The sequence below is a fragment of the Physella acuta genome, unplaced genomic scaffold (genome assembly GCF_028476545.2).
Source record: "Physella acuta isolate Inbredline_101_S28 unplaced genomic scaffold, ASM2847654v3 ptg000450l, whole genome shotgun sequence".
Taxonomy (NCBI): domain Eukaryota; kingdom Metazoa; phylum Mollusca; class Gastropoda; family Physidae; genus Physella; species Physella acuta.
Genome location: NW_026731969.1, coordinates 336221 through 352145, shown reverse-complemented (window position 1 = coordinate 352145; position 15925 = coordinate 336221). Strand labels below are relative to the sequence as shown.

General features: G+C 32.5%; 1 protein-coding gene across 1 annotated transcript; it reads left to right on the top strand.

The window, feature by feature from the left end:
- The first annotated feature begins 1066 nt into the window (after nucleotides 1-1066).
- LOC131943256 (ankyrin-3-like) lies at nucleotides 1067-5665 on the top strand. Its single transcript, XM_059303273.1, has 2 exons — nucleotides 1067-1098; nucleotides 2833-5665. The coding sequence occupies exon 2, from the start codon at nucleotides 2909-2911 to the stop codon at nucleotides 5663-5665; it is 2757 nt and encodes a 918-aa protein (XP_059159256.1). The 5' UTR covers nucleotides 1067-1098; nucleotides 2833-2908.
- Nucleotides 5666-15925: the final 10260 nt, after the last annotated feature.

Sequence of the window (15925 nt, the reverse complement as noted above, 5' to 3'; positions counted from 1 at the left end):
ACAAAAGTTTTATATGAATACTTTTGCATCAGTGCCGTAAAACCAATCTAAATTATTGAATAAAATTAGGAACTGGTAAGTAAAACCTTACAAATGAAAAAAATATTAAAACGTCACATACAATACATGCTATCAGTTTTACATTTTCTCTCTTACATATATATATATATAAATATATATAAATATATATATATAAATATATATATATATATATATATATATATATATATATATATATATATATATATATATATATATATATTATATCATGAACCTGTGTATTCGTGTTTATGGCAGGACATATAAATGAAATTGATACTATTTTTAGATCGTGTCTTGAATGTTATCTTCTGCGTCGATTCTGTCAGCTTGCATGTCAAATTCTTATCTGAATGTTACTACACATAAATCATAACTGGTTTGTGTTAGATAAAGCTTAACAAGTGTTAACTTTTAGAACGCTGTCTGCCTACACAGGTGAGGTGTGCACACAAGAATAGACTCGTCAGCCTCCTTCTCCAAATTTTCGTTTGTTTTCAAACACATCCGGCAACCTTGACTTTCTCCCCAGCACAAATCTTTGTCCTCCACGTCCTACGAGCAATAATTTTAGTCTGTCAGTCTCGCATTTTCGAAAAAAAATTGAGAATTCTTCAATAAATGCTATAAAATAATGGTCGAACAAGGATGGGTCAATTTAAAAACCTCCCTGTGTTATAATGCTTGTGTTGAAAAATTCATATAAAATGTTTTATCTTAATCTCGTTTCGTGTTACAAGCGTTTAAATTAATTTAAAAAATAATAAATTGTAGCTGTAATATTAAACAAAAGGTCAAGAAAGATTTTCGACATGTTCTTAACACCAATTACTTTAGAAAATTCTTCTTTGTTTTTTCAAATATAGGCTGTATAGATTAACTAACTTGCACGATTACTCGTTTTTTTTTAGCCTCTTGCAGATAAGATTATCAGAGCCAACATGGGGTGCTTAACATTTAGGCCAAGGTCATAGCCTTTGATAAGAACTGAAACAGAATAATGCAGCTTTATCTGAGTGAATAAATGGATTCAGTGACTGCATATTTTTGTCAAGACTGGTTTGTATAAAATTTGCTTACTTTTTGTTTGGCTGTAAAGTATTTTGACACTCTCTAGTTTTAATTGTGAATAGTGAGTATAAGTAAATATAATTTAATGTTAATAATGTATCTATCATCGAATACATTATTTTTTTTTAAAAAATTAACTGCACTTAGTTATTTGATTTAAATAATATAATTACTAAGCATTTGATAACTGATAGATAGTTTTTAAACGATCAACGAAAATATTTTTTTTTGAAATTCACAACTTGAACTCACAACTGAATAACTAAGGTGCTTGTTTTGCTGATAAAGCTTGCGAGTGCGACAGATAGGCTGATGTGTTTACGTGAATTCTTTTTAATGTTTTTGTATGCGGAGTATAGAGAAAGTATTGTTATTGCAAAGAAATCAAAATAGAGATTTTCACAAATCACGTTTTACATCTCTTCAATAGTCGGAAAAACTTAGTTTTGGTAATGTGTCAGTATGTGAGTGTGTGTCTATGTGTGTGTCTATGTCTCTGTCTGTGAATAACTTTGAGTACTGTTACAGCTAGGTCGACGACATTTCTTATATAAATATCTTATCAAATTTAAAGTTCTGTATCAAGTTTTAAGCAATTTCCGGTAGGCGTAAACGGAACTCATGCTACTTTCGGTTTCTCAAAGTCCTATAACTTAAGTACTGTTTCAGTTAGATAATAGAAATATCAACTTTGGGTAGAAAATCAAATTCTGTTTCCAACAAATTTTAAGCGATTTTCGGTGACCAGAAGTAGTACTTTACGCTGTTTCCGATTTATCAAAAAAACGCATATGAATTTATTTGTAACTTGACCCCTCTGTCTTTCTTAATATACAGATTGTTTGCTATTCATTTGGTGAACTTTTTTTTCTACGACATTTGTCTAATTTAAAAAGTTTAAGTATTTGAAAATTAATTTTTAAAATTTCTATATCCTGACTGCACTGGAGTTATCATCCCAATTAGCGTTGAAAAGTGTAACAGACTGTATTATTGGGTATGATTATTCTATTGTATTTTAACATAAAGCATGAATGTAAAATACCTGGCCAACGGAAGGACTGTGTGAGCGACTCGTCATGTTTTTTCATGCTTTTTGTTAGATCGCTCACTGACGTAAGGGGAGAGAATGTAATGTATAAAAGGGGAGCGCAAGGTGAACTAAGTGTGCTTGCCTGTGTCTGTGTAGTAAGATGTAAAATGTTACCACGTCACTTTTTTTTCTAGATTGTAATTTGATAGTAGTTTTTTCTACCATGGATTATCGTCATTACTGTTGTGGATCTATGTAAATAAAGTTGAAAGTTAAAAAGTATTGTTGATCGTGTTCTTGGATGAAATAACCCTCAATAAGAACTATGGATTATATACAAGTTGTTACAAAAAGAATATTCGAGAAAGTTGAAGGAAGATCACGCTCGCTAGCATTTATTTATTTTACTAAAGGCTTGACAATTTTCAATATAATAATTCAATTTCATTTAACAGTTTGTCCGGAGGATGCATTCGTGCTATTTGTTTTTCGGTCGATTATGCACTGCGTCACATTATACAATATAGTTTATTTCTATTTCTCGGCTATTTTCGTTAGTTTATTTGATAATGGGTTAAAAATTATAAGAATAAATGTTATGATTTAGTTATATGATTTATCTAAATCAATTTTTTTATAAATTACGAATAACTGGTGACTGGAATAACTATATCGTATTTTAATTTCAGGAAGTAAAGATAAATCATACAGCCAAAATATAGACTTCTGTAGCTGTAAATCTGGAATACACTCGGGTGCTTTTAGATGGCTTCATTTCGAAATGCTAGTTGTATACTTCTTGATAGCTTCATGTGTATATCTCGGAAACCACAGTGGAACAGTCTGCTAAATTTATCCTATGACGGTGATACAGAAAAGGTAATGATGTGTTTGAGACGCAGACAGGATATCAACGCCGTCGATGACGAAGGATTAACTGCTCTCATGATTGCATCTTATCGAGGTCATAATGAGCTTGTCAAGCAACTAGTTGAGTGTGGTGCTGATGTCAATGCTACAACAAAAAATATGATCAACGCGCTGATGTTTGCTGCTTGTCAGGGTCATGATTATATTGTATTTTGGTTGATAAGATTTAATGCAAATTTTAAACTCATTAACTCACAAGGCGACAACCCTTTAATGATAGCTGCTGCAAAAGGACATTTGAAAATAGTTGAATTGTTGTTAAGCCAAAATATTGAAGTAAATTTAATTAACAAAGGTAAGCGAAGCGCATTGATGTCCGCCACTTTGTCTGAACGTGAAAATGTCGTAGACGTGTTATTAAAACACAAAGCTGACGGTAACATGTTAAATGATCAGCATGTAACCTGCCTTATGATCGCTGCTGAAAAAGGAAATGTAGGGATTGTGCAATCACTTTTGGATCACCGTGTTAATTGCAATATTCTAAATAAGAAAAAATGCAATGCTTTGATGTATGCTGCAAAAAATGGACATTCTCAAATTGTGAGTCTGCTTTTAATTAACGGCATCGATGTAGACACTGTAAATGCCGAAGGTGAAAGCGCACTTACGCTTGCACTTAAATTCGGGCATTTGGAAATCGTAGGGTTATTAATTCAAAGGGAAGGTGTCTCTCATCAGAGTATAACGATACAATCAACTGAAGATTTAACGTGGATACAGCAAAAAGATTTCGGTTCCAGGATTATTTCAGAACTTTTAAACAACGCAACTATGCTAAATTGTCCCAGTATTGATTATATTCTACAAAACTATTACATGTACACAGATCAATTAAAATGTGGAGAATTTAGTGAATTAGACAGTGTTATTATAAACATAACTAAAGATGGTTATTTAAAAAAAGATGCTATTTGCAAGATGGTTGACAAGATAAACATTCTACCCTTACATTTGGCAACGCACTTGAGTTTGACAGATGTTGTAAAAGTCTTACTAAAACATAACGCTGATGTGAATGCTCAAGATCATAACGGAGATACCAGTTTAATGATTGCCTGCTCGTACTCTAATTCTGAATTAGCCAAACTTCTGATTACCGCAAACACAAATTTGCATTTAAAAAATTCTGTTGGTTTTACTGTGTTACACATTGCTATCCAAAACGAATTAACAGAAGTTGTTGAAATGTTAATAGAAAATAAATATAATTTAAAAACTGAATCCGAAAAAGGAGTCAATGCATTAATTCTTGCTTGTTTGTTTGGAAACGATAAATTAGTTGAAAACTTAATACATAAGAATGTTGATTGCAACCACGTTTTAACAAATGGTGTAAGCCCTCTAATGTTAGCATCTTACCTAGGCCATCTTAAAATTGTTCAACTTTTACTCGCACATGAAGCGAATATCGATTGTTTTCATGAAACGGCTTGTGCTACAGCTTTAGCACTCGCATCATGTGAAGGAAATAATGAAATAGTAAAATTACTATGTGAGTGTGCTATGTCAAAAACGCAGTCAGACTGCTCTAAAATCGACACCATTAACTTCCAGAACATTTATGGTTTGACCACACTGATTGAAACCGTGTGCAATGGTAAAACCGAAACCGTAAAAATCCTTTTAGATTTTTCACCAGACTGTAGTCTCTCATGCAAAATAGGCAGAACTGCCTTACATAGAGCAGCTGAAAAAGGTTTTTTTGAAAGTGCACAATTACTGCTGAAACACAACACCCCAGTCGATAAACTTGATGATTATGGATTCAATGCTTTAATGTTGGCGTCAGCGAATGGTCATATTGATATCGTACGAGAACTGATAAATCGTGGTGCAGAGGTTAACCGCATCAGCATTGATGGTCTAACTGCCTTAATACTGGCTGTATCAAATGGACATTTGGACGTGGTCAAGATGCTGGTGCAACACGGGGCAGATGTTAATTTAGAGAGTCACCCAATGTATAACGCTGTATCAGTTGCCCTGGTGGAAGGCCTGGACGATATTGCAAGATTTCTTATAACTAAAAATGCAAAAGGGTACCACGCATTGAAGGTTGCCGTCAAACTCGGCTTTAAAAATGTTGTAGATCTGCTGTTAAAACATGACGATACATATCTAAACGATGCAGTGCTTTTGGCTGCTAAGTATCATATGTTGGACATTTTGCAAATGATTTTAAAAAACGTTGTCAAGCATGTCACTGTGGAAACAAGTGGTCACTCGACGAAATCTGCAAGTCAGTTTAATCTAAAAAATACTCCCATCTACGGTATAACGGCAACAGATCAACCAGAAAATTGTGAGAATATTCGAATAATGGTTCTGAAATGTTACAAACAAAAAGTTTTTACGAGTATTGAAATTATATCCTCTAGATTTAACTTTTTATTTTCTAGCAAACTAATCAGCATTATGTTTTATTTAGCTGAATGCATGCACATTGTTGTGTTGGAGCCAATATTTTATCTACATGTCCTTGAAAATAAAAGCTTTTGTTTCTGGTTTTTTCTTTTTTATGCAATCGAAAACAGACGTAGTTTTGAGATAATCATACGACGCACAATACAAGCATATGAAGGTAAATAAATCTACATTATTAATACTTATTTGAGTGAAAGTGTACATACTTTGTTCTCTTTTAATTTTGAAATCGTATTAAGAAATCAAAATTGAGTCGATAAGTAGCAACATCAAATTATAATCTTTGTTGTCCACTTAAAAACCTTATTTTTAACAGCATCTATATATATATATATATATATATATATATATATATATATATATATATATATATATATATATATATATATATATATATATATATTCACTTATACACTTTTTCTTAATCTTTTTAGGAGAACCAGAACGAATTTCAAAATGTATAATTGTTCCAAAAAACATAAATTATGAAAAATTTAAAGGGTAGGTATTTATAATGTAATCTTTTAAATTAATGTGAGTATTTAAAATTTATATTTAACCCTGAACCCGTTTCGATATGTATATCTTTAGTATTATAATCATACATTAATAAACTACATTAGTGTTATTTAAGATGTTTATCTTCCTCATGCTAGTTCGATTTACAAATAAATGTTTTAATCACTTTTTAATTTTCAATTTTTGTTTTAATTATACGGGTCGACACTAGGTATATAGTTCATTTACCATAACAAAAGAAAATGTATTTGGAAAATAAAGGAAAATAAAGGCTACAATCACGCTGAAGAATTGGAAATTTTTAAAAACCTAAATGCCTGAAATTTTATTTTCCGAGACCAGAAATAGTACTCTAAGCTCTCTCCGATTTCTCAAAAAATATCGATTCTGCTGGACTGATTCATTTTAAAATTTTCACGAAGGTAATATCTCACTGACAATAAACTGTGACATAAAATGTGTCTTAATTAGATGTTTAATTGACATTTTAAAATTAGTCCATAATCGTTTTATAAAGGACTAATATTCCTCTCAATTATGCACACACTGTTTACGTTCATTTGTTAGCGCACTTCCTTTTTACTTTCTCGTATATAGCCTACGAAGTATAGAGAAAGTCTTGTAATCGTGCAAAAAAAAAAATAGAGATTTTTACAAATCACGACGTTTTACATCTCACTGATACGGAAAAACATAATTTTGCAAACTTGTCCGTATGTCTGTGTGTCTGTCTGTCTGTGTGTCTGTGTGTGTGTGTAAACACGATTACTTGAGTACCGTTACAGCTAGGTTGCTGAAATTTCATATATAAGTATTTTATCAAAATCGTAGATCCATGTCATGTTGCATGGTCTTCATGGCTTGACCAACGTACGAATTGCAATAGAAATGCTTATATTATTTATTTTTATTAATACTTAAATGTTTAAATCGAGTATAGAATACCTTTTTAAAATAAACCGGGAGTGATCTCCCCTAAACTTTCTCGAATATTCTTATATAACTCGGAATATAGACATGATTTTTAATTACTTAAACTTTTAACAATAGAATAGAATTTCATAGAAAAAAGAATTGGGCACCAAGCGAACACAAAAAAGATGCATTATAGTGCGCAATAGTATTAGTACTTTATAAATTTACATGCTTTTTTTGAAAAATCGGAAGTAGCGTAAATTAGTACTTCCGGTCAACGGAAATTACTCAAAATTTAACAGAAGGTAGAAAATTAGATCTTTTACTAACATGTGAAATTTCATTTATCTATCTGAAATAGTACTCAAGTTATAGGCTTTTGAAAAATTCAAAGTAGAAAAAGTACCACTTCCGGTTATCGGAAATCGCTCAAAAGTTGATACGAATCTCCGATTTTGATTAAATACTTATATATGAAATTTCATCAACCTAGCTGTAACGGTACTCAAGTAATCGTGTTTACACACAGACACACACACAGACACACAAGCATACGTACAGAATTGCACAGCCCAGTTTTTCAGACTGGATTACGCATAAAACCTTTTAATTTTGATAAATCTGGATTGATAATTTATGCCCGATTAAAATAAGTCCTCTATATTTCGGATGTGAAGAAGGACTGAAGTGTAATATGGTGAAAATTGTTAAAATTTCAAGTGATTTTTGTGCACGATTACAATACTTTCTTTATACTTCGTATATACGAGAAAGTAAAAATTATAAAAAATGTTTTAATCACAAGCTTTTAAGTAGTAAGGCACAAAAAGTAGAAAATAAATTATACACTAGTATTTAAATAACTATAAAGAAAAGCGTGGGTTTTTCCTAAATATCAGTAAAGGTATCCAATAGATACTAAAGTGACCCACGCTTTTCTTTATAGTTATTTAAACAATAGTGTATACTTTGTTTTTTCCTTTTTAGTGCATTATTTTACATAAACGCTTGTTATTAAAACGTTTTTTTTTTTGTGAATATATTTTTGGTACTTTACATGTTTTTATTTTTAATAGAGTTACATGACTAAAAACCAGTGCTCACCTATTGAACGTGATGGCGCGCTAATGAACGTTATGACGCGTGTTGAGTAGTTGGATAGGTCTGCCTACTAATTTGGACACATTTTTAATTAATTTATAAAAAATTAATCTGGCGACAAATTAACTCAAATTGAACGTCATGATGCATTGTCTTCATGTCTTGACCCACGTACCAATTACGAACCGTATCTGTCAGTTAGAAGTGCCCGCAATTTCGCTCAGCCGTTTCGATCTAGACAGACTGACGAAAGACTGACGACAGACGATAGACAGAGGAAGTAAGTTAAATAGAAGCTTGTAAAAATTTCATAAAAACGTTTTAATAACAAGCGTGTATGTAATAATGCACTAAAAAGTTGAAAATAAGTTATACACTACTATTTAAATAACTATAAAGACAAAACTTGCTTCTCTCCCAAATATTAGTAATGGTATCCAATAGATACTAAAGTGACTTACGCTTTCCTTTAAAGTTATTTTAATGTTATTTATGAATTTTTTATATAATGGTATACTACATGGATCTCCAAAGTACGGCCCGCGGGCCGTATGCGACCCGCGATGTTTGTCGGAAAAAAACGTTTGTCGGAGATGGCTGAGGAACTTTGCCCAGAAAAATCACGACATGCTTGGAAGAAACTGGCCCCCGAGCTGAAATTTGGGCTACAGGACATTACCCTCCTGGATATTCCCCCCCGGACGATTCCCCCCCCCCCCGTATTTACCCCCCGGAGCAATTACCCCCCTGTCAATTACCCCCTGTCAATTAAGCCCCCGGGGAATTACCCCCCCCCCCCCTCTCAAGTTAAAATCCTAACTCTAACTAGAATTTTATACCTATATACTACTTTAAACCAAACCTTAAGAAAAAGACCAAAACCTAAGCATACACCTTAGCCTAAAACTTCAAACAAAACCAAAACCAAAGCCAGACACAACCCTAACCCTAAAACTAGCTCTAACCCTAACCCTAGCCCTAACCCTAACCCTAATCTTAACCCTAACCCTAACCCTAGCCCTAATCCTAACCCTAGCCCTAACCCTAACCCGAGCCCTAAAACCTAACCCTAACCCTAACCCTAACCCTAACCCTAGCCCTAAACCTAACTCTAACCCTGTCCGGGGGGTAATGTCCTTCTGGACGGGGGGGGGGGGTAATTGACAGGGGGTAATTGACAGGGGTAATTACTCTGGGGGGTAATGTCGGGGGGGGGGAATATCCGAGGGGAATTGACAGGGGGGAAATTCCCTGTTCCCGAAATTTGATAGTTAATGCGGCCCTCGGACTGAAAAGTTTGGAGATCCCTGGTATACTAGATAAGTTAAGGGGAGATCACTCGCGCTTCATTTTCTAAATCTCAAAATAACAAAACAATAACGCATTTATATATTTTATACTTTAATTCTGTACACGTGTCATTTGCATATAAATAAACTCTTTATTTACAGATCCTTGATTTGCCTACGAGTCTTGAAAATAGCAAAGGTACGTTAGTACTAATAGTATTATACAATGTGCATCAATATAGCAGATAAACTTTTAATGTGCAATATAAATGTAGCATACGTTATCAAGTATTGCCATACTTTTAACACGTTTTTTAACACGTTTTTCTTAACTCAGCTTCGCGTTTGTGGGTTTGTTGTTAAAATTGACAACGAAAATTAGCCCACTTATGATTGCTCTATACATCTGAAATTCGGCATGCAGGCTATTTTCGCCTAACAATTTCAGATGCAATCATAAAAACTAGCAACTAGAGACCTAAATTAGCTTAATTAAATTACGCCACAAGGACCCTAAAATTGAGGACATGATTTCTAAAGATACCGAAAAGACTGGAGGCCTATTGACACAGTTACTTCGGCCCCAATCGATGTGAGCGCGCTGGCCGTGATCGTATAGTGGTTAGTACTTCGCGTTGTGGCCGCGACAACCCAGGTTCGAATATTGGTCACGGCATTTGATGACAACAACGTGGGTACATTCACCATCAAATTTCCAAAATTCGTGTCATCAAATGTCATCGCTTAACAATTTCAGATGCAATCATAAAAAATTAGCAATTAGAGACCTAAATTAGCTTAATTAAATAACGCCCCTTCTCTGTTTAAAGCGTATCGGTCGCTCAAGATTTTTAGTCCGTGTATTTAAAAACACTTAGTCAAGTCATACTTAATCAAGTCATTAGATAAAATAGAAAATAAACTATATAAAAAAGTTTTTTAAAAACCACGTTTTTCATGTGTATCAATGGACTAAAAAGGAGAAAATAAAATACTTAAAAAAAACTTTTTTAAAAAAACACGTTTTTCTTGTGGACTAAAAAGTAGAAAATAAATTTTTCTTCCGACCCTAGGGGATCTACCAATGACTGCTCGTAGATTTTGTGCTTCCTCGAGCTGTGCAGGTTCTTGTGATGACTGTTCATACATTTGATGACAAAAAACGTGGGTCGGGCAGATTTATGATTAAAGCGAAAAGCACACAACACACGAATTTTGGAAATTTGATGGTGAACGTACCTACGTTTTTTGTCATCAAATGTATGAACAGTCATCACAAGAACCTGCACAGCTCGAGGAAGCACAAAATCTACGAGCAGTCATTGGTAGATCCCCTAGGGTCGGAAGAAAAATTTATTTTCTACTTTTTAGTCCACAAGAAAAACGTGTTTTTTTTAAAAAAGTTTTTTTTATGTATTTTATTATTTCATTTCATTTGCAAAATAAAGAGAAATAACTCATTAAATAAATCCAAATTTAAAAAAAAATGAAAGTGCGTCTGGTGCCTTAGAATTTAATAAAATATGTTTATAACAGACTAGTACACAAAATGATGCACGTGAAATTATAGTGCTTTATCGTATCAGAAACAACTATTGGTGCATCAACTACAAGAAATTAAATAGACGTATTAAATGTATTTATATTTTAAAAGTAAATAACACATTTAACAGGTACATTTCTTTGTTATACAGGAATCACGTTCACAATGCATAACACACATACAAAAATTCATTTCAATTGTTATGAAGGAGTTTGCTGAGATGAAACAGATTGAGCCGTTTCAATTTTACGTTCATCTAAAATGTTTTCATTTGATTGCTACATTTCTGCAGTCTGAACCTATTTCAATTATAGAAGCAGACTTAAAAGTTCATAAATATGCAGGTATTTTACGTTTGACCAAAAAGACTTTAACTGATATGAAATAAATGATTAGTTGTGTTTGTAAAAATGTAAACATTCTCAATGAATTAAATTTTGATTTTGATCTGTTTATCTGTAGTTTTAAAATTTATAAATACATGTATAGGAAATACATAGTGTGTTTAAATATTCCTTAATTAAGCTTTTTAATAAATTTGCAGAGGTAACAATGACGCTTCTAAATGTACAGGGAACATTTGAAATGTTTCTGGAAATAGATTCATCCCCAATTGTCTTCAACATTTTAGGCGCTTTAAAACTGTATAGTTTGTACTGCAGAAACTTGGCAATGGTATGGAAAACAAAATATTAGTAGAGCTATTAATAGTATATTTGTTATTAATCAGGTATATTTAGACACAATTAATAAGAAATCAAACACAGAACTTGTGAATTATTTCGAATGTTTCCTTAAATTATAATACACATTGACATCACTCATATATGCTTTGTGCATTGGCAAAAGCATTTTTAGTATATTTAAGAAACCATTAACCATATTCTATCTTTTCAGACCTTTGTTCAGAATGACATTATTCGTTTTTTAACAAAACTTTACGCAAAGTATAACCTTATGTCGGATAATGTAAGTATAACGTGTTATATAGAATATGATTTTATTCTCTAAACACACTAAAAACAAATAAAAGCAATTTTCAAATGATTATTTATAATAGCTATAAAGTTGTTACTTATACAAGGAGTAAAATTGACGTAATCATTATTAAGTGTGCAGTAATAGTTTGACATATTCTAAAGTAGATGTGTCATTTAAGTTCAACCGAAGATGATAATTGTATTGTATTTTTCAGGTTCCTGAAATATTTGTAAGCTCTACTATCAGAATTTTATTTCACACAGCACTAATTAAAGAGGCCAGAATTTATTTCAAAGAATGCAAAACTATTGAGGTAAAATATTTAACGTCATAATGTTTTTATAATCTATGCAAGCCGAGATAATAATTAGTTTTAAAATACTACTAGGTGATCTAAAAGTAGTGTAATTGTCACTTAACCCATTTAAAGCAAAGTTGAAAAAGAAAGATACTGATACATTTTATATTAAGTTGCCGGCTGGCATTTTTAAAATAATTTTAATTAATGAGATAGCTATATATAACCATTAAAACGTATTAGATACGAAAAAGTATAATATTCGTTTTTATAAACTTAAATGAATATTCTAGATAACCATTTGAAATTGTAATGCATATTTGGTTTTTGGATTTTGCTACACTCAATAATTTTAAGACACATGGATTTAAACACTCCGAAAAATGTATAGATATGTAAAGTTATAACCCTTGATATCTGTTTTATTTATATATTTAGAACTTATGTTCTTTAGCGTAAAAAACGAAAAAAATGTATTTCAGACTTTACTGGAATCTTTTGAATATTCACATTGCAAGAAAGAAATCATATTCATCATATCGCTTACGGATGGCAAATGCCTGCTCCCAAACTTAAGTGGTAATTGGTTATATTCCTTAACTGCTTACATTTAAAATGAAGAATTTTTGTCTGTGATTGTGTATGTTTATTGTTAAGCAATACTACACTATTCATAGCAAAGCCATGAATCTTTGAGAACACTCTAAGTTCTTTCTGGAGAAAGTTTCTGTTTTAAAAATTGTAAATATCTGGGGAGATTCGCTTCTGGGGGAGAGTGTGTTAACGGCATGAGTTCTCCAACGGTGATCTAAGGGGGGGGGGGGGGGGGGGGTAAGGATTAGAACTTAATTTAAAATGCAAGAATTGGGGCGCCAATAGTTCTAACATGGCGCCTACATTAGTTTCTAACGGGACACTACACTAGAGATAATGTGGCTTTGTAGCATTAATGACGACACTGAACCAAGGTTTGCAGGTGGATCAACTGTGGTAATATAACCGGTCGTTCCAAAGAGCGCATCGCTAGACCCTTGAAACGTGGGAGCTTGCCAAGCAGTATTCAACCTCGGCCTTGCAGAGGGTGATCAATGAAAACACATTTTTACAAACTTTTATTTAACTCACTTCCTCTGTCGACAGTCTGTCGTCAGTCTGTCGTCATTCGTCAGTCTAGATCGAAACAGCCGAGCGAAAATTCGGACACTTCTACTTGACAGATACGATTCACAGTTGGCACGTGGGTCAAGACATGAAGACAACGCAATCTGAAAATAATTTTGACTTAATTGGATGCATATTTTTTTTATGAATTAATTTAAATTTTTACCAAATTAGTAGGCAGTTTTATCCAACCACACCACACGCGTCATCACGTTCAATAGCGCTTAATCACTCTATTGTAAATAAAAACATGTAAAGTACTAAAATTTTTTTCATAAAAAACGTTTTAATAACCAGTTTTTGTATACTAATGCACTAAAACGTAGAAAATAAGCTATAGACTACTATTTAAATAACTATAAAGAAAAGCGTGGGTCTCTTCCTAAACATTAGTAAAGTTATCCAATAGAACCACGCTTTTCTTTATAGTTATTTAAATAGTAGTCTATAGCTTATTTTCTACTTTTTAGTGCATTAGTACATACAAGCTTGTTATTAAAAAGTTTTTTTTTATGAAATTATTTTTCACACAGCACACACTATGGAATATGGACTAGCTCGGGCCTTTCAAATTCAGATACGATGAATATTTTGTTCCGACTTTTTACATATAAATAACTCGATGCAAATCTACTGAAAATTATGAATGTTTTATATAGGAAAAGACGATCGCGGAAACTGGTGACATTTACATTCCGAAGAGCCAGGTACGTCGAACTCCCAAGTCCCCTACATAACAGCGTGGGAGGAGGAGAGGTGCAAGACTGCCGGGAACCAAGAAGGGTTTGCTCTCGACCCTAACCAGATATCTTGACTTTAAGCTGCGGCCTTCACGTGGCTTCGGAAGAGTGCCACTAGTCGGACCAAGCACATGACCCCCCTAATGGGTGCGGAATGGCTAGTGGTAGCCAACAGCAGCTAGAGGTTTTTGATCTGGGCGAGTAGAACTGCTGTATGCGCTAAGTTCAAAGAATGGCCGAACGCCCCCCACGATCAAGCTGGGTACCAGGCGGTAGGACGACGTCCCGCGTCTGGTGGGTGGGGAAGGAAAGCCCGGTGAGAGCCGACGGAAGTAGCGACCGATGTGTGGGGAACTCTTGTGGTCGGAGTTTGCCACACTGAGGCCTGCCTGGTTAATGGAAGTCAACTTTCTGAGCCGGTTTCCGTATAAGGAAGGAAGAATTTACAGACAGCTAGCAAATAAATGGAATTCAGTGTCATTTTTTAAAAATTAACTGACAAAATTCAGCGGAAGCATTAATTTTAGTTGAGCACGATTAAATTCCATTCTTCTTTGATCGCAGCATTGCACGTTGGGTAGCTGGTACATATATAAGTTAGGAGTCGACCCGCTCTTTATCCATATTATTAGGTAGGAAAAAAACTAAAAAAGTTGTTACTTTTAAACAAGACTGTATAAATATATAAACTGCATTTTTAGTTACAAATTTATTTAAACTGTTTCCTAATTTAGTGCGTGTTACATTACTAGTTTCTATCAGTTGGAACAAACACACTTCATCAAATATGCGCATTTATCCACGATAAAAGTGTTCATATCTTAAAACACTAAATATGTTTTAACATTATTTGATTCATTTTCTTACTTTTTAAATCAATTTAGACTTCCATAACGTTTGCTTTCAATTAAAAGATTATAAAAAAATTAAAGTATCGACATAAATATGGAAAATAATTGTCTTCTGTGTACAAAATATATTTCAGATAAAGACATACAAGAATACATAGATACACCTACTGGTAATTGTGATAATGAATCCACTTATGTATGGCTGAAAGGACTCAGATTATTAGCAAAAAATTATACGTCGTCAAGATCTAAGGTATTTAATATTACTAGAATAAATAAAAAGCTTAGTTCACTCAAATCACTAACTTTGATCTCCTGTTGACAAAATTTTTATTATATTTCAGTTAATAAAACATTTTACACTTTTCACGAAACTCTTGGCTGGCGATGAACCTAAATTCCAAAAAGTTGTAATAACCTGTTTAAATGTACTGTCCGAAAATTCTGAAGCATGTGAGGCTATATCTAAGGACTATGATCTGGTAAAAGTTATAAACATGTGCCAAGTCCAGGACACAATTATTGGCAGGGTAGCAAGAGAAGTGAAATGGAAAATTAGCCAAGAAAGTGGAAAATTACATGTATTTCCAAAAAGAAACAAATGCCTGGAAATTGATAGTAAATATAACATCAATTTTAAATTTTAGCTTTAATATTAAATATACTTTATATATATATATATATATATATATATATATATATATATATATATATATATATATATATATATATCTATATATCTATATATATATATATATATATATATATATATATATATATATATATATATATATATACATATACATATACATATCTATATATATATACATATCTATATATATATACATATATATATATATATATATATATATATATATATATATATATATATATATATATATATATATATATATATATATATATATGTGTGTGTGTGTGTGTGTGTGTGTGTGTGCGTGCGTACATTTGGTCAGATAAATAGAATATAGATAGTCATAGAAATCATCGTTCATTCGTTTTATCATGA

Bases quoted from the DNA above. Each gene is read 5' to 3' on its own strand.
- LOC131943256 (XM_059303273.1), top strand. From the start codon at position 2,909: ATGGCTTCATTTCGAAATGCTAGTTGTATACTTCTTGATAGCTTCATG.